This window comes from Delphinapterus leucas, chromosome 12, assembly GCF_059928025.1.
Source record: "Delphinapterus leucas isolate spDelLeu-1000000601 "Yukka" chromosome 12, BTC_Dleu_Yukka2, whole genome shotgun sequence".
In the NCBI taxonomy this organism is placed as follows: domain Eukaryota; kingdom Metazoa; phylum Chordata; class Mammalia; order Artiodactyla; family Monodontidae; genus Delphinapterus; species Delphinapterus leucas.
Genome location: NC_143140.1, coordinates 86,184,499 through 86,210,317, shown reverse-complemented (window position 1 = coordinate 86,210,317; position 25,819 = coordinate 86,184,499). Strand labels below are relative to the sequence as shown.

The following is a 25,819-nucleotide window of genomic DNA, read 5'->3' as shown; positions in this document are numbered from 1 at the left end:
TGATGTCATATGTTATCACTCCTTCCATCCTTTATTTTTTAAGTCAACGAGGAAGAAGAATGGGGGAGAACTCAGCCGCAGACAACAGTGGACAAGGGAGAGAGCTCTCCCTCCGACAGCCCAGGGCACTTGGAAGGGAACTCTGGTCTCTCCTCTTCTCTCCAACTATGAGAATTTGGCCAACTACCGGGGAATAAGATCCTCTCATCTCTGAGACCCTGACAAGTGGCAAGGGACATACAGGTAGGAAGTAGAGAAGGAAAGTCGTATTTCTGTATGAAGCCCACAACACTGAGGAGACCCTCCAAAGATGTAAAACGCCTATATACCCAGGCGTAGATACTCAGATATCTAGATAATCTATATACCTAGATTACTGGGCTATCTCAAAATCTTACTGGAAATTTCAAGGTAACATAGTAACTAAAGGAAAGGGAAGTCTCCTTTCTGGCTGACTGTTTTGCAGTACGCGGGCCTCTCACTGTTGTGGCGTCTCCCGTTGCGGAGCACAAGCTCTGGAGGCGCAGGCTCAGCAGCCATGGCTCACGGGCCCAGCCGCTCCGCGGCATGTGGGATCTTCCCGGACCGGGGCACGAACCCGTGTGCCCTGCATCGGCAGGCAGACTCCCAACCACTGCGCCACCAGGGAAGCCCCTTGGCTGACTGTTTTAAGGAATATTCTGAAGCCCACAGACCAACAATTATTCAGACCCGCAGCTCTTCCGCAGTTCTCTCTGGCAGCAATGATGATCATGATATTGATTAAAAAGGAACTTTTTACTTTTAGTGTTGGGAAACCGTCCCTGCTTGGCTGTCTTTTCTGTGGAAAGATCTCAAATTGGTGTTCCCTTCCCAGCAGACATCTCCCCAGCCCTCCTTGGGACCAGCTCCTACAACCATCCAGGTAGAACTAGATTTTTTCAGTCTCAGGACCATTAAGTAAAACTTAATTACCTCAGCAATGATAGATTTTTTTGCATTTTTATTCCAGTACTTTCTGAGTTTGTTTGTTTTCTGGTGTTTTTTTTTTGCTATTCATCTTACTTTTTGTTTCTGAATGTTTGATGTTGTCTAGAACAAAGGCAGTGCCTTTGACTAACCCTGACGAGCCAATTCCATTGGTCTGTTTGGTAGTTAATTTAAAAAAAAAGTATACTCTTAATGATTTAATACCAATAAAGGGAGACCAATTTGCTTAAATCTTTGGAACAATCTGTTTTCTAGATTAAACACACTTTTTTGTAGGAAATGGGAAGCTGCGTAACGCCTGCTGCTGTAGACAGTTACTAATCTTGGGTTTCGGACTTTGTTAGTAGGCAAGGGATGTCCATGTCATACACACACACTAACCACACTCAAGTCTCAGCTCCAGAATTTCCAGGAACTTTCTAACACCTGGCTCCACGTAGGGAGTTCCTCTTGAGGTCAGAGAAACCTGGACTGAGCAAGGTCCCCAGTGGTAGTGAGGCATCCACACAGTCCCACTGAGAAAAGCAAGGCTGCTGTGGCTTCCTGCTTTTTCTCCTTGTAATCCCCTCTTCCCTTCATGCTTCCACCCACCTTCTTTCTCTTCTCCCTCTCTACTAAAGTGTTTTTCTAATTCCATTCACAACTACAGTTTTAACTTTTATAGCTATTTTCAAAACTGTAAGGGCAAATGGCCTTAATAGATATGTTGCATATAAAAATAATCAAACTGCCATAAACAACTTTTTACCAGAAAGAATTTAACTTTCTTCCACTAATATAAAAGAAGAGACTTCCTTTACCCTTAGGAAAAAACCTGTTTTTAAAATACAAAAACAAAGCCATCCAACTCTTCTTTGTGGAGGTGAAAGAGGAGTTGAGGTAACGGCACAGGACAAATCTTTTAAAACTCATTATTTCCATTAAGAATTCACTGTACACAGTTTATCCCAATGTTGTACAGTATACACGATTTTCAGAACTACTTAGAAAGTAATAGTGTGTAAAATGTGTAAGTAATTACTGGCTCTCTTTGATTCTTTTTGTGACTCCAAGTAAAGTTAGCACCTCAAACTTAAGATTTTCTACATATTAAAAAAAAATAACATTCTACATATCTAACACACACCAGGTATTCAGAAGGAAGAGGTTCTCTGAGAAAATTTTCACTTTAAAAATAATAAATTAGGAGACTTCCCTGGTGGCCCAGTGGTTAAGAATCGCCTGCCAGCGCAGGGGACACGGGTTCGAGCCCTGGGCCAGGAAGATCCCACATGCCGCAGAGCAACTAAGCCCGTGCACCACAACTACTGAGCCTGTGCTCTAGAGCCCGTGAGCCACAACTACTGGGCCCACATGCCACAACTACTGAGCCCGCGCACCTAGAGCCCGTGCTCTGCAACAAGAGAAGCCACCACAATGAGAAGCCCGCACACCACCATGAAGAGTAGCCCCCACTCGCCGCAACTAGAGAAAACCCACGCTCAGCAACGAAGACCCAACGCAGCCAAAAATAAATAAATAAATGTATTGGAAAAAAAGTTAGAAGATAATTTATTGTACTGATTACAACAATCTGCTAATCTTTGAGCTAATCTCTTTCCCCTTTAGAAAGAATTTTAAAGAATCTGGGTTAGTAGCTGTACTAATACAACTTGTCAAGCGTTACCCTTAAATTTCACCAGACTATATTTGAAATGACAAGACTCTAAACTCTAAAGCTAAAATAAAAAGACACTAACTTACTACTATCTTAAAGGGAAAATCCAAGCTGGGAGACCTTACAGTCAAACTCATTTAGCAGATGAGCAGAGTGAGATACAGATTTTTCCAGTATTGCACATGGATTAAGCATTAACCGACAAGGACTGAACTGTCCCAACTCCTGGTTCTGGCCACATTTCTTCCCTTTAAGCAGTGGTGAGTTTCTGACTCACTGGAGGAGGGCTGGAGAGCAAGCACCCAGGGCGTACACCTGCAGGTCAGGAAGCTGCTTCTGTGTCTATCTCTGACACCTGGTTGTTAACCCTAGCTGCACAGGAGAGTCACCTGTGGAGCTTAGAAAGAGGGAAGCTTTTACATTCAGATGCCATTGATATGGGCATCCATCTGGGAGGTATCAAAGCACTGTAGGAGAGTCTAACCTTCGGCAAAGTTTGAGAACCACTGGCCTAAGCTAAGCCACTTAGTTTAACTTTCAATTTATCTTCTGGTATTTTTGTTTTTACCGTTTGCTTTTCAGGGAGCTGTGGAACGTGGTTGGTTGATTTTACTGTTATCAACTGTTAGCTTTAACTGAATTGTTTAAATTTTAACATAAATATCACACTAAATATTTCTTTGATGAAAGCAAATAAACCAAATTTATTTAAATATCCAGGTGATTATAACGCTGCCTAAAACGTATACTTGAGTTTTACATTTCAAAACTAAAAATATAATAGAAAAGCTTAACAGATATTTTAGGTTGAATGTCTAGATATGTAAAATACATAGAACTCATATGTAAATGAAAGAACAGAATAAGCTACCAGCAGAGAACAGGCACTGTACACTGTATGTAACCTTTAAAATTTCTAGGGCAATGTAAATATCCAGGTTAAAAAATAATAATAATAATAAATACACACACACACATCCGTAATAAACTTCCTAATATAAAAGTAGCTTTCCAGGACTTCCCTGGTGGCACAGTGGTTAAGAATCCGCCTGCCAATGCAGGAGATGCGGGTTCGAGCCCTGGTCTGGGAAGGTCCCACATGCCGCGGAGCAAGTAAGTGCCTGCGCCACAATTACTGAGCCTGCGCTCTAGAGCCCACGTGCCACAGCTACTGAAGCCCGTGTGCCACAGCTACTGAAGCCCACATGCCTAGAGCCCATGCTCCGCAACAAGAGAAGCCACTGCAATGAGAAGCCCGCGCACCACAACAAAGAGTAGCCCCCGCTTGCCACAACTAGAGAAAGCCCGTACTCAGCAACGAAGACCCAATGCAGCCAAAAATAAAATTAATTAATTAATTTTTTTAAAAAAGTAGTTTTCCAAACTACAAGAGAAATCATTTCACATTTTCTCATTAAACTTTCAAGTATAAAACCTGGTCTTACCTCATTTTTAAGAAAAAAGGCTAAAGATTTAAAACTTTATATTTAACCTAAAATTTAACCTCTTCTAACACACCTCTGTTAAGAATGTCACACTGAATGCTTCAAAATATGTTGAAATTCAACTACAATATAAGAAGTAAATAAAACAGTTAAATAGTCCAGAAATTTAAATTTTAAAGTACAACTAAAAATTACCATATCTAGAGATATTTTCAAAACTATTTTCTTGGTACAAAACTCCATCTACAGGGAACTTTGGCATCAAAGACAGTAGCATCTGCTATCTAGTTGGAAGCAGAAATGTTAGGTGTAAAGCTTATATACCTTCATATTCACTGATGAAGAACAAGTGAGGAAATCAAGACAAGATGTGGCCAACAAAAGGCCATTATTTATACAATCTGCAACCCGCTAAAAAAAACTCCAAACGTTTCAGGTATACAAGCAAAGCAGCTTGGCTCCAACTCTCTTAGAACAGAACATGCGTATATAAAAATGCTGTGAATAACACAGCAAAAGAAATCTCAAAGCATTCACTATTTTACTGGCCAAAAAGTTTACCTTCATCTTATTGATTTGTTTGTTTATATGTGTATATATCTATATACATGTAAAATACATGTTTAATATATTATTTAGTACAGGTAGATGTCTCTGAGTGAATACAAACTATCAAAAAATTAAGACTCTGAAGGTAAAACAGACACTAGGCACCCATTCCTCTCCATTATGTTAAGCCTTCCTTTATTTCACTAAGTCCAGCCTTCCTTTCTCATCCTATCACACCCTATTATGCTCCTTAAATAGGAAGTCTCAGCTCTGTTTTAGAGAAAACTAAAATTAAGCCCTGACTATCGAATTCACACTTAGGGTTCAGAGAGTAAGTCTAAATAAACATTTCATGTCAAAAAACTCTTTTAGGGCTTCCCTGGTGGCGCAGTGGTTGAGAGTCCGCCCGCCGATGCAGGGGACACGGGTTCGTGCCCCGGTCCGGGAAGATCCCACATGCCGCGGAGCGGCTGGGCCCGTGGGCCATGGCCGCTCAGCCTGCGCGTCCGGAGCCTGTGCTCCGCAACGGGAGAGGCCACAACAGTGAGAGGCCCGCGTACCGCCATAAAAAAAAAAAAAACTCTTTTAACCAGTCCTTCTCACTCCATTCTTCCTTACTTTTCAGAAACATTGTTAAAACTATATCGAAACATAATTTTAACTGTATTTTAAAAAGCAATTTTTTTTCCAGAATAGATTAACAATATAAAGTAACACAGGTGGGGATCCTAGAATTCACCTGGCTCCTTAATAACCCCAAAGAAAACATTTATTTTAGCCAAACAATTGTAATGTTTGTCTCCTTTTAGAAACATCTGCTGCCAAAATAAATATGTGCATTGGAAGAAGTGTTTTGGCTGTTAAGATGGTACCAAATAAAATGCTTATGTTCTGAAATAAATATTCTACTCAAAAAACACACAGCAAAACAGACACATCCAAAGGGTGTAGAGGATAAAGGCACAAATTAAAACACCTATTCATTTTTAAAGCCTTTTTCAAAACAACCTTGGTGTTTAATTCAGTTGTTATTTAGACTGAAAGTGATAAGTTCACATGGGTCACCTTAACAAAAATAACAAGTTCTATTTAATTTTGCCACGATATCTTTCAAAGCAATAATTATATTCCATATTCTTGTTGTAAAGGTCTTCGCAATACAGATGTGTTTAAAAACTAGAAAGTCATGTTTTCCCATTGCAAAAGCACTCATGAACTTACACATCTCTCACTTTGCCCTTTTTCTCCTTCCCTGGTTTTATAATTCCAACAGGTATCAGGTTATACAAACATCTGCAACAAGATATGGAGAGTTAAAATACCAGTCCAATAACACTTGATAACTCGAGAAAAATCTCAGACCACATAATTGAAATCAGCTTGACACAAATAAATATAACTTCGCTTCTGTAACCTATTTCTTCTCGGTGTTATTTCTTTTATATGACAAATCTTTTTTAAAGCAAGTCAGCATAGGCCTATGTATACAATTATGATCACAAAGGACAAGAAAAATGAAATAAAACATTTGCTCACCCACATCCCCGATCAAGCAAAGGATACATTGGTGTCTAAGTTTAAAAAAACAATATCTAAAAAACTGAGTCAGATTCTAGTAACCTTAAAGATTATACATCCTCTGTGTAGCTCCGTATTAGATGAAATCAACCAGTGTACTTCTGTTAACCATCCCCAGGTTTGAATTCCAGGAGCTTAGAGGCAGAACATTCTCCACAGAGGCACAGAAAATTCATTTCCCCTCTCAGCTCAATAAAAACCCAAGTAGACTAGTTTTTAGGACACGGTGCAAAACTAATCTGTTTACCATGTATTTGTCTGATGATGTGAGAGAATCAGCAAGTGAAAGACCGCAAGTCTAGTTCCAGTTAATAAATACCAAAACGATGTACTATTATCACATCATGCTTCAAAGGCCCAGTCATGAGTATAGTTCAAAAATAAAATTATCACCATACAAATCAAGAATCCCCAGGTTAATACTAAAATCCAACACTCAGTGGCCAGTTCCCCCTAACTCTCCGAGACAAAAAGTAGGCAGTGATACTATGCATGTTAAATTTCATATAAGCACTGTGGTTCTTTCTAACAGAATACTCATGTAAAATTCCTGTCACAGGAGTAGAACGCCAGCCAGGGATCAAACTGTGACCCCTGAGCCAAAGACAACTTACCACTCAGCTAGTAAGTGGGCAACTCAACATACAAACTTGAATTCCTACATTTTAATCCTTTGCAGAAATATATGAGCAATATTAAATGAACTGGATTCAGCTCATTAGAGGTTCACAAACCAAGCACAGAAAGCTTTGGAGGCCGTCCAAAGTAAAGTCATGCCTAGGTGGTGATGTCCACTCAATAAAAACTCAATGTCATCATTATCTTCCAGTTTTTTCCCTGAAGAACATTACCAGCCATGACCACAACAATGCTTAGCCAATTACATCAGCACTAAGAGAAGACGGATAGGACTGGCAGCCAATCACTGTGCCAGGACCTTGTTTGTGGACCAAGTTTATAATTATCCAAAATTCGCAAATAAAGCAACTCACCGAAATTTCCTCACCAAAGGACACAGACTAAAGCTAAAAAAATAAATGTGTTCTAATAACCTTTACCAAAACCCACATTATTTTTTTTCCTTTCCAAAGCTATTAATTAGCCTACACCTAACTGATCACATGAACTTGGTACTATGCTGTGTGTCCCCTTTAAAATGTTACACACATTCAAAAATGCATTAGCAGTTCTTTTTAGCCTTTTAGGTTTCAAAACAAAAAAACAATACTTCAAGGTTGTATTATAACTAAATGAAAAAGTAAAAAAGCAATAAAGATTACTTAGAACGTCCCATTATGATTAACTCAATATGGAAGTGTGACAGCCAGGGCATTCCATTTCTTACCAGATACCCTACTTTTCTTTCATTATCAGAAAGATCTGTGCTTAATCAGAATTAGGCATTTTTTTGGGTTAGTAGTAAAATACCTAATCTAAAACCTTAATTAAAAATTTGCTAAAATACTTGGTGGGTAACCTTTATCAATTTGTCCCTTCAAATAAATCCGAGAGTTACTGGATTTTGAAAGCATGTAAATGCACCAGGATGAAATAAAACTAAGAAAACTAAGGTTATTCTATGTAACTGTGTATGTCCTCTAGTTTTAGCCTTACATATGTGGGAAGAAAATAATGAAAAAAATATTCCTAGGTAATCATTCTTCACACCTCTCCATTTGTTAGATTCCCACTTTGGGATTGCAAAATAAACCAACGTCTTAAACTTCGAATAAGACTTTAACTCATTCAGAGAAAAAGGTAAAGGTTCATCCAGTAGCTTGCCATGAACAGCTCCTTTTGAAATGACTCTCAAATTTCCCTTCAGGAAAACATGGTGGAAAGGAAGGTGCAGGAACAGGGAGTGGCGGCATCTACTTCCCTCCACCCGTCCTGCTATTTCTCACTGCCCTTCTGTCTCTACTCTCTTCCTGTGGCCAGAGTATCATACAGAACTGTCAGAGCCCAAAAGAAATCAGCTGTAGAGCAGAATCAGGACTTTATTCGGCTGGCTGCCCGGGCCTTCTTCCCCTCAACTAAGGGAAAATTAGCTTTAAAACGTAAAAATAAACAAAATAAAATAAAAGGAAGAGAGAAAGAGAGAGGAAAAAAAAAAATCACAACTCTCATCTTACTTTTCAATCATTTACAAATTAACTCCCTCTCATAATTAGCAGCCTCAACTAAAGAATTTTACTCTAGGCAGCAAAGTATTACTGGAAGAAAGGAGTAATGTTGAATCAAATTACAATACAATTAAGTATGCAACTGACTGCTAAAATTCTGAGTGGCCAATCTTTAATAAACAAGGGGTGAGAACTTCTGACAATAACGAAGGCCATTTAAAGAACCAACAGCTGGGATTCAAAGGCTGAGCTGCTTCTATCTTTCCTTACAACTGCCTTAACATAAAAATATCGCCAAAGGACAAACTAAAATAAAGAGGAAAGACAATTTTCAGTCTCTAAAAAGACAGGGCTGAAGTGCCATTTATCTGTGAACTTTTAGGACACAGCTATGGAGCATATAAAGTATATCATTCTCCACATTCACTTTAGAGAGAACAAAAGTTCTATCCAACCTTTTTTCCACAGTGATTTTTGGTCAAACATGGGGAAGAATTTCCTGAGAGGAAGTACTGTGAAACTCTGGAACGGGTTGCTTGGCAACACTGTGGAATAACCTATCTGGAGGCAGGAAAACAAGCAGGGCATCAACCCGATGCACCACCAGGTTAAAGGCATGGTGCGGGAATTTATAAATCAGCCTTTCTGGTGCTCCTAGAAACGAAATACCCTAAAACAAGTCTGAATCTCCTCATGGCAACATTACAAGGATATACTCTCCAGTATCCAAGAGACTGTAGGCTTACTACTGCCAGAAGGTAGATGGTCATTTAAGGTAACTCCAACTATTTGATTCTAGAGAAAAAGGAGAAGAATATTTTTTTTTTTAAAGAAGAAAACCTCTTTTTTGTCTATGTAAAAACACAAAACCCATCAAACCTACGAAAACTGATACACATCAAATTCTCTTATAAGAAATACAGAAATCTTTTTTCAAAAGATACAGAAGAAATACGTCAAGAAATAAAAGCAAAATAACTTCTGGGGAGACTAAAAAAATTTTAAGCTGATGCCATTTTTATGAGAAAGACCTTTAAATAACTTAAAACTTCACCCTAAGAAGTTTATTCACAGCTCAAAATTTGACACTGTCTGACATCAGAAATATTAGAAAGCCAAGTTCACTTTGGGGCTTAGATCTATATAATTTGCTGCAAAATGAGGACACAGTCAATCTTTCAAATATAGCTGGTAACACAGGCTTTCTACCAAACAGGAATTCTGTCCACTTTGCTCTAAGAAGGTCACTTTTCTTTCTTTAGAAGAGAGGGGAGAAATATTGTACCTGTGATTATTTCAAGAAACTATGAAATTTTTTAAAAAGTAGAGAAAAATCAGTGAAATGTCTCCTCTCAAAACTAATCTTCGGTAGACAGTAAAACACAAAGACAAAACTAGGACCAACTGTGCGGGGAAGTGGAGTAAAAACTAGCACAAACCTGCTGCTGTGGGTACTGCATTCCTCCCATGGCCCCTGGGGTCCGACCTTGAATGCCAATCGGATACCGCTGTGGGCCTGGGGGGCCGTAGGAACCTGCCGGGTAAGGGCTGCTCTGCTGTGGCTGAGAATGAGGGTTACTGCCCATCCCATACAGCTGAGGTCTCTTCATCACCATGGGATCCATTGGGCTGCCCTGTGAAGAAATACACGAAGAAGTAGGCTTATTAAGTCATTATTACAAAGGCAGAAAGTGTGCTATGCTAACGTATACATTATAAACGCAACTATCCTTTCTTTTGAAAATATTGAAAACGATGACCTGACAAATAAAACCCAGAAAAACATTAAGAAACAAACCTAGGTGGATATAAGACATTTAATTTTTTTACTTTTAGCAAGGCTTTAATAATTAAGAGGGGTCTGGAGCAAACAATATAAGGAAAGATTTCGCGTTCATCTAAAATTCTACTCTGCGTACAGGAAACGGGCATGAGTTAATCTCACCCAGCTCCTTTTAGCTTACTAGTAACAAAGGCAAAGCACAGCGAGTGGTTAGGAACCCTTTCTGACTTCAAAGTATTCTTAGAACAATTACTTTATTTTAGACCTGAGTCTGCAAGTCCTGATCAAACATTAATGCATCTGAGTGTTCATTAGAAAGTGAAAGGAGAGATTTCAGATAACACAGAATGTCTAGGGTAAAAATTTTCAAAGATCACTAGTGCACATGAATAAGCACCCAGACTATGAGTCACAAGCCACCTTCTCTATGCAAGTAAGCGTCTTACCAAACATAACCAGTTCAAAACTAGACTTTGAGTTTTATTTTTGGCTTGGTGAGTCAGCCCATGGGCCTCAGGGCCAAGGCCATTCAGGAGAGCCGAACTGGAGCCTCAGTCTGCGCTTTCATGCCCTGGGTGCTTCAAAGGAGCAAAGCGGTGGTGGCGGAAGTCCCTCACCGCGGTGCTACAAAGGCCTACAGATCCCTCCTTCCTTCCTTCCAAAACCATATACTGATGCCTACTGTGTGCCAGACTCTATGTTCACACTGAGTACACGGGGACTCTCAGGAAGGCTTGAAGATTAGCAGGGTAAATGGAAGAAGCCACGTTCAAGGTGGGGAGGGCCAGGGCACAGAGTACCACGGAGCAGAAGAAACGGCATAAAGCACAGGCTCAAGGGAGCTGAGCTGCCTGGCATGTGTGAGGAAACATAAGCAGTTTAGATCCAAGAAGCAAAGCGGCAGCTGGGGCAGGCAGAAGCCAGTAGATGGGTGAGCCTTACGTGCCATTTTAAAGGCTTCAGATTGTACCTTGGGGATAAACCACCGGGTGCTTTTAACAGAGAACTATAGAGTCAGATCCGCCTTCCGCAAGGACCACTCTCTTGGCAGCTGCCTGGAGCCAGGGTGGGCTGCCACAGAGGCAGGTGAGCTGAGGTCCTGGGCTGGTAGCAGCGCTGGGCAAAAGCAAGCCCAGATTCAAGTGAGAGAATGGAAACACAGCACGACTTGTGAGTGATGGAAGACAGGTGTCAAGTGTGGCTTAACAGATGATAAGACACCAGGTGAGACAGCATGCAGTAGTAGAAGCAGATCAACCCTCCCCAGGGGGCGGGAGCCTTCACTATTCTGCATATTAAAACTGAGGTTCCTATAAGGAAATCCAGGTGAAAATATCCAGAAGGAAGAGCCACCATGAGTTTCCAACTTGGGGAGGAAGGCCTGACCCAGAATCATAAATAGGGAAGTCAGCATACAGAGAATACATGCTCCTGGAGGGCGGTGATTTCTGTTTTACTCACTCACATTATACCTCCAGGACACAAGTCAAACAGTGCACCTGGCACACAGTAACTCCTCGGTAAATACTGGATGAATTCATTAATATGAAGCACATAAAACTCAAGGACTCTACCCAGGAAGAATATATGAAAAGAGAACAGGTAGAAGGGAAAAGGGGGCCACAACTAGGCCAAAAGAATGGTCAGAAAATGTAGTTAGAGGCTGTAGAGAGCACGGTGCTATGGAGGAGAAGGGAGCAGGTGTCGCAACATGCCAACTGCAGCCCAGGAGTCCGACAGGTGAGGGCTGAAGCTCTGGCTACGCCTCGTGACTGGGAGGTAACTGCTGAGCTGGGCGAGGGCAGTCTCGTTGCAGAGGTGAGGGCAGCTCTTGAAAGACCGGGAGCTGGGCATGAATAGGAGGTGAGGGGGAGCCAGGAGTGTAGACCCCAAACCCAAGGTGGGAAAGCTACAAGAAGCCCCAGTCAAGCAATTATACTCCAATAAAGATGTAAAAAAAAGAAGCCCCAGTCCTACACATCCCCCAAGGCTGCCCGCAGGCTCTGCCCTCCCTCCTTCTTAGGGGTACCCTGGTGCTCATTTCAATGACTTGAGTAACCCACTCATCACACATTTACTAAGCGTCTACCGTGTGCACCACGCAGGGCACTGGAAGCAAAAAGTGGACAAGTGTCGGTGGCTGTCCTGGAGAGGTGAATAGGCTGAACAAAGATGACAGTGCAGCCCAGCAGACATCCTGAAGGGGCCGTGAGGAGAGAGCACGCCAGTGGGTCTGAGTTCTCACAAAGCCCACCTATAGAAATACCTGAGCTTAGTCCTGAGGGATTCATAGGAATTTGCCAGGAACTGATCTCACCTGAATGAAGATATGTGTAGGCCAAACAGCTCTGCTCAAAATTCACAATTTCATGTAATTTCAACTGTGCTACTTTCACCAGCCAAGAAAAACGTTTACTTGCTGTGACAGAAATTGCTCAGACAATATACTGATGTTACACAAACTGTGCTGACTTCACAATCAACATACAAACATACATGGTGACCTCATGTAATGAAACTAAAATTGAAAACTAAGAATTAAGTTTTCTCAGAATGATTTAAATTAGAATTTATACCTAAGAAAAGCAAAATGTAATGATTTTCCACACTTTCTTTCAAAAGATAAAATAAAACTTTCTATGAAAGTGTGAAAATCAAGGCTGAGCTGGTGATGCTAGAATCCGCAGAGTGAATGAATGGCCCACAGAGAGTAAATCAGATTTCAGGCTAAATTTCCAAAATGGGGCCCGAGGCAGCCCTATCTTCACATTCAGTCTGAATTAGCCGGGGCATAGGAAAGGTCTGCTTACTTGACTTTAAATAGTGCACGACCCAAACTGGCTTAATTAAAGCAGAAATTTAAAATGGGAGAATGATTGGAATGTCTATATTTTAATGCTATAGATAACAGTGCAGCAAATTCATCTTACCAGTGACTGAAACTGTTTTGTAATATCTTTCTCATCACTGCCATAAACTCTCACAGCCCTACTTAAAATTCAGTTAATTTGCACCCATGTCAAAATGTTAGCTTAACCCTGAGATTTCTGAAAATCGAAAGCATGAAATACACAGATTATCTCTACCTCTCAAAATGCATCAAATGCCTTTCAGTGAGATTCAGATATGAAAACAAGATACTTACACAGTGCAAATTATTTACTTTTAACCTTCTCTCCTTATGGCCTATTATTAAATAATCAACCACAATCCAAATTCATCCCACTGTGTACTCTTGCTATTTTTAACACTAAATATGTACCACTGCAGGATCTCAACCCCTGCTTTTTACAACTCTCTCCTTAAAGGAAACAAAACCCAGATCAAATCTAAGACTTTTCCAAAAATCAATTCACTTCTCATAGTCACATCTAACCCAAAACAACTTTGTATTTTTATCATCTACCCTTCTATTGATTCTACAGTATCACCATTTTCAATTCTCACGTATCATTTATGTTATATTAGAGACCACCACATTAAGAATAGTCCTCAAATATTTCTCTAAATATGTTATTCCAAGCACATTTTTCCTTTCTAGTTACCATTCCACAACTGCTGCAATTTGGACTTCAATTCCATAAAATAAGACAAGTGCTTTTAGAGTCACAGTGTGTCCAGCCCATTTTCAAAGAAGTCTTAACATAACTAGTCTATGTTTAGTTACTCAGCTTCTAATGAATTTTATTACTTGATAAGACTTTCTTGTAACTCTTCCTTATTCAAGTAAGTTTTTAGATATGTATGTATTTAAATATGTAGTTATGGGAGTTCCCTGGTGGCACAGTGGTTGAGAGTCCGCCTGCCGATGCAGGGGACACGGGTTCGTGCCCCGGTCCGGGAAGATACCACATGCCGTGGAGCGGCTGGGCCCGTGAGCCATGGCCACTGAGAGCCTGTGCGTCCGGAGCCTGTGCTCCGCAACGGGAGAGGCCACAACAGTGAGAGGCCAGCGTACCGCAAAAAAAAAAAAAAAAAAAAAAAAAAAGTAGTTATGTATGTATGAGTTATAACTCTCTCTCCTTCCCCCCTCCCTCCCCCCCCCCACACACACCCTTTCCTGGATCTCCTTCTGGCAAGCTGCCACTGCTGCCTACATCCTCCAAAGTCTCAGAAGGTTTCCCATCCCTGGGACTATTAAATAAGAAGGAATACGAAGTATATTTTTTAAATATATATTTGAATATAGATTCTAGACATATTAGGCAGCACAGTTAGGCTGTATTATAGGTTAAATAGGGTTTCAGAGGCTGGCCTGGAAATCCACCTACCCTTTAAAGAGTATCCAAGTTAAAGAACAAGTCCCTATATATTTTTAGCATCCTTCAGCTACACTTGATGCTTTTTATACTTAGATATTCCCTCATTATCCCTCTTTCAGAGTATACGTACACAAGTATTTATAATAAAGATATCTACGTAACCGTATTCACTCCTAAATGTCAAGTTAAGGGGATATCTTATTAGTAGTTTCTTTATGAATATAATATTTCACAATTTTTTCAGCCAAATTCCTTAAACCACAAATTGAAGAAAGGCATTGAAAAACCCACAGAAAGAAGAACTATCACATCTTCTTGATCTATAATCATATCTATATAACTGGATTAAACAAGAGCTCAAGGAAAGAAAAACTCTCCCCCTTTTGAATCATTATTTGGGAAAATGTTCTGTCTTACCAGCAACCAAAGAAAACTTTTGAAGTAATATTCCATTACGTATGAAATGACAAAAATAATAAAACCCAATGTGAGTAAACGAGTATTTGAACTAGTATGTATAAAGCAGTGGTAAACTCTTTCTGAAGGATAATATGACAAGAAGCTTTTTTTTATTATTTTTATTTTATTTATTTTTTGGCTCTGTTGGGTCTTCATTGCTGCACTCGGGTTTTCTCTAGTTGTGGCGAGCGGGGGCTACTCTTTGTTGCGGTGTGCAGGCTTCTCATTGCAGTGGCTTCTCTTGTTGCAGAGCACGGGCTCTAGGCGCGTGGGCTTCAGCAGTTGTGGCACGTGGGCTCACTGTCTGTGGCTCACAGGCTCTAGAGCACAGGCTCAGTAGTTGTGGCGCATGGGCTTAGTCGCTCCGTGGCATGGGGGATCTTCCCAGACTAGGGATTGAACCCGTGTCCCCTGCATTGGAGGGCGGATTCTTAACCACTGCGCCGCCAGGGAAGCCCATTATGACAAGAAGCTTTAAACAAAAGCTTCAAAAATTATTATCTTGTTCCAACTATAATACCCTCTCGAACGGGGCAGGGGTGCTATTTATCCAAATGTGTCTGCAGCTACACAATTTCTAATACTGAAGGGAGAAAGCATGGTCTGTCCTGTGGGGGAAAGCATGGACTTTGGACTCGGAGAGGGTCCACACCCTTATCCCAACACTTAATACCACTGTGTGACTCTGAATATTGGTGCCTATTTCTTAGTTTTCTCACTCACTAAATGCGAGAAATACCTGCCTCATAATTATGATGAAAATTGAATTAGTGAGAACTAAAAGGATCTCAGAGCAACTAGTTGTTCAAAGAAGAAAACTGAAGCAACCCAACTATTCAACAATTATAGAATATGAGAATGAGCCATAATATATCAGCATAGTGGAATGGACAGGGACATGGAAAAGTACATCTAAAACAATGTCAAATGTTTAAGAGTGATGTGCATGAATTACAGCTGTGTGAAAACTCAGTTGATAACGATCAGGGCCAGCCAGAGTGACCTGTAAGTAGTGGCTGTCATATCACGAGGCAATCTATGTTGACTTTTCTGTGATGATGTCTAAATATAACTATAAAATGCCTGTTTTTTCCCAGGCATCCTGGGAACACTACCATGGCTTGCTGGGGGATGGGGGTGGGCAGGACACAGCTGCCCCACATTCGGCCGCCTCCGTCCCCGCACCTACACCTACACCTACACCCACACCCTCACTCACAGCACACACAAGCAGGAGGATGCTGCTGCTCTGCTCTTTGCCTGTCTAAACCCAAGCTCACTCAAGCCCTGGATCAAGGACCACACCCCAGTAACACTATCTGTGGGACCTGCTAGAATCTCTCCTATGCAGGCTGTAACCGAATTCTGGGTTGCCTTATATTGATATTTAACTCATGTACCGTTTTTTTCATTTTTATGTGTTACTTCTTAACTCCCAAGGAGACTAAAATGGCAATGTCCATGCTTTGTACTTTTTTATGTCTCACTCAGCATACAGCACAAATGACTTAGGAGGATCACGGTGCCTCATAACTGCCTGGGAATGAGGACTGATCACATAAAGTGTTCTCGAAAATAAAAAGTAAAACTCACTAAGCAATTTCTGTACACACATGCAGAAGATGCACGTAAAGTCAATGATAATATATAATGCAACATTAGTAGTCAAGTTCTTCTCCTAATGGCATTAAAATCAGTTTAAGTGGGCTTCCCTGGTGGCGCAGTGGTTGAGAGTCCGCCTGCCGATGGAGGCGACACGGGTTCGTGCCCCGGTCCGGGAAGATCCCACATGCCGCGGAGCGGCTGCGCCTGTGAGCCATGGCCGCTGGGCCTGCGCGTCCAGAGCCTGTGCTCCGCAACGGGAGAGGCCACAACAGTGAGAGGCCCGCGTACCGCAAAAAAAAAAAAAAAAAAAAATCAGTTTAAGTCAAAAACAAGCACGGGGCACTAAATATTCTCCCCTCACTTCATTCATATTCCCTTCAAGCCAGAAAATACCAAGATTCTCAGTTACCACTGTCACTACTACCACAGAATCCAATTACCGAAGATGACGTAATGGAGGCTTGGAGCTGCAGGGACTGGCCCAGGGCTGCAGTACTAGTGCAGGTCTCCTGACTCAGGTCCACATTTCCTTCTTCTGTATCACGCCTCTGTGTACGATCATGAGAATCAGGTAGAAAAAAAAATGCAACCCAGCATCTAAAACCACTTTTTTTTTTTTCACTTCTATTAATGGCAAAATAGTGCCTGTTTAATTAAGGCTCGAACTAAAACACTGAAACTTCAACTTTGGTTATCAATACACTGTAGGTTCTCCTCTGGTCAGTCAGGAATATTTGCCACATTCTACAACGGTACAGGAAGGATCAAGAACTGGAATTCTAAGACATCAGACAAGGCAGGAAAGACTGTTTTGTTCTTGGCTCTAAGAACCATCAAATTACTGATGCCCTCTAACTATGATGCCATTCACAACGTGAGAGGAGGGGCAGGGAGGAACCGAAATACTCACATACTGACTTGGAAAGAGGACCATTGTCAATATTTTTGTTTTTCGTTTGGTTTCCTTAAGGCAAGTTACAGGGAACATACATATTTGTGGAGCCACAAAATGAAATCTGAAGGAAGGGGGCAAGGGGATGACAAAAAAATTTTTTTTGTAAAGGTGGGATTATAGACAACTTTTATTTGAGCAGCTTTTCTCTGAAATAAACATGTTTTGATTTACAGTTTTAAATAAAGAAGTTTGTTTTTCACATATATATCATTAAACAAAACAGGAGTAGAAGGCACAGTATTTTTTCCTAACCACATTTTAAATTTTATCCCTAATCTAAAAATCTAAACTATCACTGGATTTTTACTTTTCAGAATTATTAAGATTAGAAATAAAATATTAATAGGTTGTTACCTATGTATATAAACTAACTTCCATCAACTACCCATAAAAAGTAACAATCAGAAGCTGTGATTCTTAACTCTTAGGGACACTCTTTTTTAAAAAAAAATACATCCAGGATGTATATACATCTCAAATTTAGCATATAGTGTCAGAGGTTCGTATAATATCCTCTAGAAACCCATCCAAAGACCCTCCTGACCTGCATAATCATATAATGACCAACATCTACCATGCATTTCCAAAGCACTTTAATACATTATCATTTGATCACACAATTCTTAAGGCACCCTGATAAAGGATTTATCAATGAAACACAGAATCTGAGAACTGAAAAGAACCTCATTGGTCCATACATGATGTACGTATGAATCCCCTAAAAGTGTCTGCAACCATGAATGTTATGAATTTCTTCCTTCTATATAACAAAAATCTGTTCCTTGTAATTTACACCCATTGGTTTTGTTACTTTGATCCTTTCGTAGAATATTTGAAGATAGCTATATCTATTTCCCTTTTCTGAGCAAAATATGCCAGTTCTTAGTCCTCTTAACACAAAACATATCATGGGGAGGACTTTGCTTCTCCTCCTACATTAGTACAAATCCTACATTAGTACAAATCTGGCCTCAGGTACCTGTATTATTTGACAGACTCATCACGCCCTTGATCCGTCCCATCAGCTGTGACAGAACCCTACCTCCCCCATCTCCTATTATACAGTTGGTTAGCTGACTCAAGTGGCAAAAATTTTTATCTCTGCTTATTTTCATTTTGCTTGTTTCTGGTCACTATTCTGGCCTGACATCAACATACTGACTGCATTTCCTATCTTGACGTCAACCACCAATTAAATCAGCATGCCATTTCATTCATACCTCCCTCCACGGCACTGATAAAAATACTGAAGAGGTCAAGGGAGAGGACAGAGCCTTAGCTAACTACTAGTGCCATTCATAAGGCCTGACACAAATCCAGGCATCAGAGCTCTCGGAAGAAGGTCTTCATCAGAAACCTTAGGAAAATCCTTTCCACTCCACTCATCCACAGCACTCTTCCGATTCACTCATTACGCTCATGACGCACGCCCAAGTCCGTATCTACCTTTGGATGACAACCTCCTGCCCACTTCAAATTCCTCCATCTTTCCTAATATATAAAATAGATAGTCCAAAGTTTAGAAAAACACTTAGAACTTGAGACAAAAAGGTACAACGGAAAGGGAGGTGGCTTAGACTCAGACAAACCTGGGTGTGAATCCTGCCTATACTACTTATTAGCTACGTAAAATTAGACTCACATTTGATACAGCACAGTTGTGTTCACCTCTGGTGTTGCTGGGGGGCTGATTAAATGAGGTACCACAGGATTTATCACACAGTGGGAGGTTCCTAAATCTTTTTTCTTTTCCTCTCAACAAATTAGCAAGTTGAAGTCAGAGCAAACAATCACTCAATAATTTAATCCATTTACTTTCTTGTCTCACCCGCATACTGTTAATTAAAGGTGGACATTTTGCCTTATTCATCTTTGCATACCTAGCACTCAGTAGAATGCCTGGCATGATTAACATTTGCTGAACAGAAAGGGCAATGACTTCCTCAACACCGCAATGCTGGTTAAACAGCAGGGCTCTATCAGACTGTAGGCCTCTGATGGCCAAGGGGTACAAGAGGCAAAGAATCATGCATCACTGCAGACAAAGCTTCACTTTTCCCAAGTTCACATAAGCCACAGCTTCCATTACCTCCTCATGTCTGTGACCCCCAAAGGTGTCACCCTTGGCTGGTTTCTCTCAGCTTCAGAGTTCTATTTCCAACTGCCACCCAACATTCCTGCCTGGATACCCAGGATCCTCCCCTTCTGTTTGTGATCTCAGTGAAAGACGCCCCCATCCAGATGTACAAAACAGGGTCCAGGGGTGCTCCTGACTCCCCTCTCTCCTCTCCACCACAGCCAACCACTCACCAAGTCTGGTCAGCTGGACACGTCATTGAGGCCAACAGGAAATCTCCCCCTCCAACCATACTGGCCTCTGTGGGCCTCTAGAAAATCCACACACTTTCCCACCACTGGGCCTTCAACGACACTGTTCCCGCCATGAAGAAGGAGCTCTGCTCTCCTGCAGAACTCAGCGCTACAGCCCTGTCCTCAGAGAAACCCTCCCTGAGCTCCAGACTGAGGCAGGATCCTCTCCAAAACCACTGTGCTTTTCCTTAATAGCACTCATCAGAGTCCGTAAGAATATTTGTGACTACTTGATAAATATCCCCAACTAGATTGTCCCGCAGGAAAAGGAACAGGAAGTGAAGAAGACAAATATTAAACCCATTTGTAGCTATCGTCTAGGTACAACAGAATATAAGGCTGTTCTGGTTTCCTGGTTTTTACCTGATTTTTATAAATTGGCAAAACCTACTATTTGCCTAATCCCCCAAGCTCAGCAACTTGTAAGTCAATTCAATGAGTAAATTACTGTCTGACTAAACTACACCTTTTTTTTGGGGTGGGGGGGCTGTTGGGTCTTCGTTGCTGTGCGCAGGCTTTCTCTAGTTGCGGCGAGCAAGGGCTACTCTTCGTTGAGGTGCGCGGGCTTCTCATTGCGGTGGCTTCTCTTGTTGCGGAGCACGGGCTCTAGGCGCATGGGCTTCAGTAGATGTGGCTCACAGGCTCAGTAGTTGTGGCGCACAGACTTAGTTGCTCCGCGGCATGTAGAATCTTCCCGGACCAGGGCTCGAACCCATGTCCCCTGCATTGGCAGGCAACTCCCAACCACTGTGCCACCAGGGAAGCCCTAAACTATACTTTTAAATGTAATTTAGCAAACAGAGTAATTTTATGAACAAATCAAAGTGTATACATATTTTTTTTGTTTCAAGAGTAAATTAGATCTAAAAGGAATATCAAAATAATAATTGAATATATTTCTGTTTTCCTCAGATTTGTTATTCTCACCATCCAAAACAACTGTAAAACTATTATCATGGTGTTGACAATTTCTAAAATTTATATCTCTAAGTACGCAATATTGTTCATATCCATGTATATCACTACTGACAACCTAGTAGCAGGCTCTTATTTAAGAAATGGAAATAATATGGTATATTTCCCATATAAATACAGATTTAAATCAACAAAGGAAGCTTTTGTGAGAATAAGTCAAATTTCAACCCTACCACTTTTAAAGCTGTGTGATGCTAAAAAAATTCACCTCTTGGGGCTTCCCTGGTGGCACAGTGGTTGAGAGTCCGCCTGCCGATGCAGGGGACATGGGTTCGTGCCCCGGTCCGGGAAGATTCCACATGCCACAGAGGGGCTGGGCCCGTGAGCCATGGCCGCTGAGCCTGCGCGTCCGGAGCCTGTGCTCCGCAACGGGAGAGGCCACAACAGTGAGAGGCCCGCATACCACAAAAAAAAAAAAAAAAAAATTCACCTCTTAACTTCTCTGCATCTCAGTTAACTCAGCTACATACCAAGAATACTACCACTATCACTATAGAGTTGTTAGAGAATTAGAGATAATAGTCAAGTTTCGACACGACAGCCTTTTAATAGGGATAGATTTTATCATCATCATTATTATATGGAGGTATAACTCCAGAATAATCACTATGAGGCATGGATACCCTCTACTCCTCCACTAATGTGCATAAGACAGGCATTGCTTATCAATCCTAGCATTCATATTCCCAAAGTCCAGTAAGCCTCAGAATCTTTCACCCTGTGGAGTGGCATGCAGCCACTACGAATTATCAGATTTTGCAATCAGAATCCAATTTGCTCTCTGTAGTACAATGGAAATACATAAAGTTTGACATTGGGTAGACCTGAATTCATATCCCTCTCCTGCTTCTGACTGGCCATGAAATATGCTGGGTGAATTAGCCAGTGCCCAAAGCCTTCGTTTTCCCATCTTTCAAGTGAAGATAATACTGCCCTGAAAAAGACAATCATTCTAAAGATATCTGATGTGTGGTTTGTGTGGGTAAACAATTCCAGACATGTCAGAGCCGAACCTAAAGACAGACAGACAAGGTACTGATTTCTCCAGCAATCTCCATGGTTGCCATCGTGCCTCTTTCAAAGTATTTTATTAATTTTTGTAAAGTAACAACTTTAAACTGGCATTAAAGAAAATGCACTAAAATATGATGAATGTTAGCAACTGACTTACCTACCGCTGGACAAAGAATGCCTGCTGTGCAGATACACAGGCTACAGCCCCCTGGTGCTTTTCAGAGACGTGGCCCTATTTAAGATCTACTTTATCAGAACCATAATGAAGTGAAAGCATATACTGACTCTTACTGTAATGTGATTATTCAAAAGAAAAAAGGTAACATGACATATATAGTCAAATCTTATATACTGAAAAAGACAAGGCAGCTAAACACAACATATAAGGCCTAGACAGGGTACTATAACAAAGGAAAGAAGATTACTATACAGATGCTATCAGGAGAGTAGACAAAATTAAAATATGGACTGTAGGTTAAAGCACTGCTTCTAAGTTAAGCATCTGGACGGTGATGATTGCACTGGGGTATATAAAAGAAAAACCTTGTTCCTAGGAAATACACAGGGCGCAGAGACACTGAGGAGTAAAGGGACACTATGTATGCAACCTACTCTCAAATGATTCTGGGAAAATACACTGCAGATAGGGAGGTGGGTAGATTAACAGATAAAATAAACAGCAAAATGCTGAAATTTGATGTATAAGAGTAAAAGGCATATGGGATTTCTCTGTACTATTCTTGTAACTTTCCTATAAATTTGAAATTGCTTCAAAATAAAAGCTAAAACAGGAGAGGGGGCAAAAAGGAAAGGATAACTGAAAACCAAACAAAATAATCACTACTCCTCACAAGGGGTCTGCAGGGAGGTCTGCAGCTGCTCAGAACCAAGAGACACCAATGAATGCGCAATGTCAGGGGTCTCTGGCAGGCTGAGGGGCGGGCGGTGTGGGGAGGACTACAGGGCAAAGGAAACGTCAAAAAACTAGGAGAGAGAGCAAAAAACTAGGAGAGAGAGCACGACGGATGGAAGAAAGAAGTGGGCGTGATAAGGTGGAGCTGGGAAGGGGTAGAGGTTGCTGCACTATTCCTAAAAGTACTCAAGTTGGCAAAACACATAATGAATGTAAACTTTGAAATACTTTTTTCTAAAAATTCTTAGGAAGCTTCCGTTCCACAAAAACTTAATCTAAAGAAAAAAAAAAAAAGGATCCCCCAGGTTAAAACCCTGCTCTGGTAGAGACCCTTTCTCACAAATCGCCTTTGCAGGTCATCAGCCTCAATCCTCAAGATGTAATGAGGCTTCTGCCCCCTCAGGTTTCTTACAAGGCTTTTTCAAAGATCTCAACCCAACCCTGAAAGATGCGAGATGTGCCATCTTTTAACCCAGAACCCTTCCTTGTTTGTTTTTATAAGTTTCAAAAAGTGCTTTTATAACCACCACTTTTCACATGTCACCCTGCTCCTGCCTCTTCTCTACAAAGGGTATAAGCAGACCAGCTCCCCTAGCAGTGCCTCCATCAAGTTCTCAGGTTTAAAATAAGGAAAACAACTACCCAAATGAAAACATATCTGGGATTTTTAAATCTTAGTATAAATAAAAAAGAGAAATATCCCAAAACTGTGGTTGACAAAGGTTTCAGTTGCAGGAAACAGGGTTCAGAGACTGCCAACTAATTAACAGTTTAAGTGCTCACTCTGCAGAGGGAGCCTAACTCTCCAACTATCCAGCCTTAGGACCTTAAGAAGCTTTGGTACAGTGGAGCGAGGTCAAGCACACAGACTCCGGAGTTAAGGCCGCCTGGCTCACCACTTACTGTGTGACCTTAGGCAGATCTCATAAATTCTCTGAACTTCAGCTTCCTCCTCTGGAAAGTTAGGATAATAGGAGTACCCACCTCAGAGCATGGTTGTTAAGCCTTAAATAACACAGTAGATACAAAACACACAGAACAGTGGCTGGCACATAGTAAGTGCTCAATTATAACGTCAGAGATGATTACTACTGGATAACTTCACTCCTCTGAGCCTCATGACTCCTCACATGTAAAGTGAGGGATTGAGAAATGAACTCTTACAGTAAGTCTCTTCCCGTACTAGCATGCTCTAATTCTAGAATCATCCACCAGAACTTCCAATGTCATGGTAAAATGTCAAAAGGAATGTGAACCGCTAGGGATATTTCTCCTTTCTGTCTCATTCTTTGACCAGAAATCTTATCAATAAACTGCCCTGAAGGTCAAAGAGAGAGGGCTATAAAGGGCTCTAAAGAATTCAAACCCGAGAAGTTCAACATCCAAGCAACCAACACTCGCCTTAAGGTGACACGCCTGCCACCTGTCAAGTCTTCACCACACTAAACCTGGACAGCCCTCTTGTACACCCCCGGGCCCGTGCACTAAGGAACACCCCCATGTGGAAAGCCCTATCGCCGCACGTGCTGTGGCCACCTGTGAACTGGAGAAACTCTTCCGACTCCACAAAGTGCCATCAGATAAAGCATTCTGCCTTCTCAGGGCTCCCGCCGTCTATTGAGACTCTCCTGCTTAATAGACGGTCAACATTTATTACAACCAACGGCAACTCTTTGCTTATGTCAGTCTCCCTCCTCAACAAACTCCTTAAGGGCAGAAATGGTGTCTTCCTCATCCTAATTCTCCTCATAGACCCAACTTATACACGGTGGACAATTACTGCTGCTGTTATTTTATTAATAAAAAACCAAAATAAAAGAATTCAAGTGCACCTTAACCCTTACCTCTCCGAGCTATCCTCTCCTAAATAATATTGTACTGCCTTCCTAGATGTGTCAATGACAAGTAATAAAAACCATGAAACCTGGGCTTCCCTGGTGGCGCAGTGGTTGAGAGTCCGCCTGCCGATGCAGGGGACACGGGTTCGTGCCCCGGTCCGGGAGGATCCCACATGCCGCGGAGCGGCTGGGCCCGTGAGCCATGGCCACTGAGCCTGCGCGTCCAGAGCCTGTGCTCCGCAGCGGGAGAGGCCACAACGGTGAGAGGCCCGCGGACCGCAAACAATAAAAAAAAAAACTATGAAACCCGATCCCGAGTCTGGCTTGTAACAGGCACTTAATAAATGTTTGGTACACGAATGTGAGAAAGACATCCAACTGTATCTCCTATTCCAGGTGCGACTTCTCCTGGATTCAGATTATAATGCTCCAAACAGGCATTTTTATTTCCAGGCTACACTGTCACCATTCTTAACATCCTTAGAACATCATTTCCCAAACTATGTTTATAGCTGTTACTGTAATTAAGAGTGAAAGATGTCTATAAAGTACATACCACTCTTTAAGAGACATAATATATGTCAGCATAAGAAAAGTCTAAAGCATCCTACACAGAAAAAAACCTATTTAATTTGGTCATACCCAAAGCTGTCCGGGCAAGTTTTCTGTTTTGTTTTGTTTCATTTGGTTAAGTAGAACACAGCAAAACATAAACTAGCATGATATAAAAAATGTAATAATGCATTCCATTTTCGTTGTTAGCTGGGTCTATGTAGGTAGAAAGCCAAAGAGCGTGTGTGTGTGTGTGCATGCAAGCCTTCCATCCTAGGAAGTGTGAGAGGACAACACAGTGCTTAGCTTACCTGTAGACATTTATATACAGTCGGGCAGTCAGAGCAACTACAAGATATTTTTATATATAGCTGGATAGTAAGAGTAACAACAAGGTATGCTGGTCATATATCCTTAGCATTTACGGCAAATTATTAATCAAGCCCCACCTGAAACAATCTGCTAAATTGATTTTAATCACTGGGCCTCTCATGTGAAGCTCTGTATAATCAGCATTTCATTTACAAGATTAATTGCCTGATTGATTCTCAGGAGGTAGTTGCTGTCATTACCCTGCTGTCATAACTTCTGAGTAGGGTGTCACAACATGAAATTCTGACAGTATGAAAAGCACTGCTATTTTAAAAATGGGTGAGGGGAGAAAGGGATAAAAGAGGAAAACCAAAGAAGTTACATTACCCCCTTCAGCCTGAAAGAAAGTTGAAAGTGTTTCATGCTAATTACACTATATCAATACCCTTCTGCTAAATTA

At 41.2% G+C, this 25,819-nt stretch overlaps 1 protein-coding gene across 1 annotated transcript in view; it reads right to left on the bottom strand.

Annotated features, from left to right (window-relative positions):
* ARID1B (AT-rich interaction domain 1B) overlaps positions 1 to 25,819 on the bottom strand; it is a 409,766-nt gene that overhangs the window by 349,898 nt on the left and 34,049 nt on the right. The window contains 1 exon segment of the mRNA XM_089922181.1: positions 9,761 to 9,955. Within this exon segment, the coding sequence (XP_089778307.1) occupies positions 9,761 to 9,955 (195 nt within the window).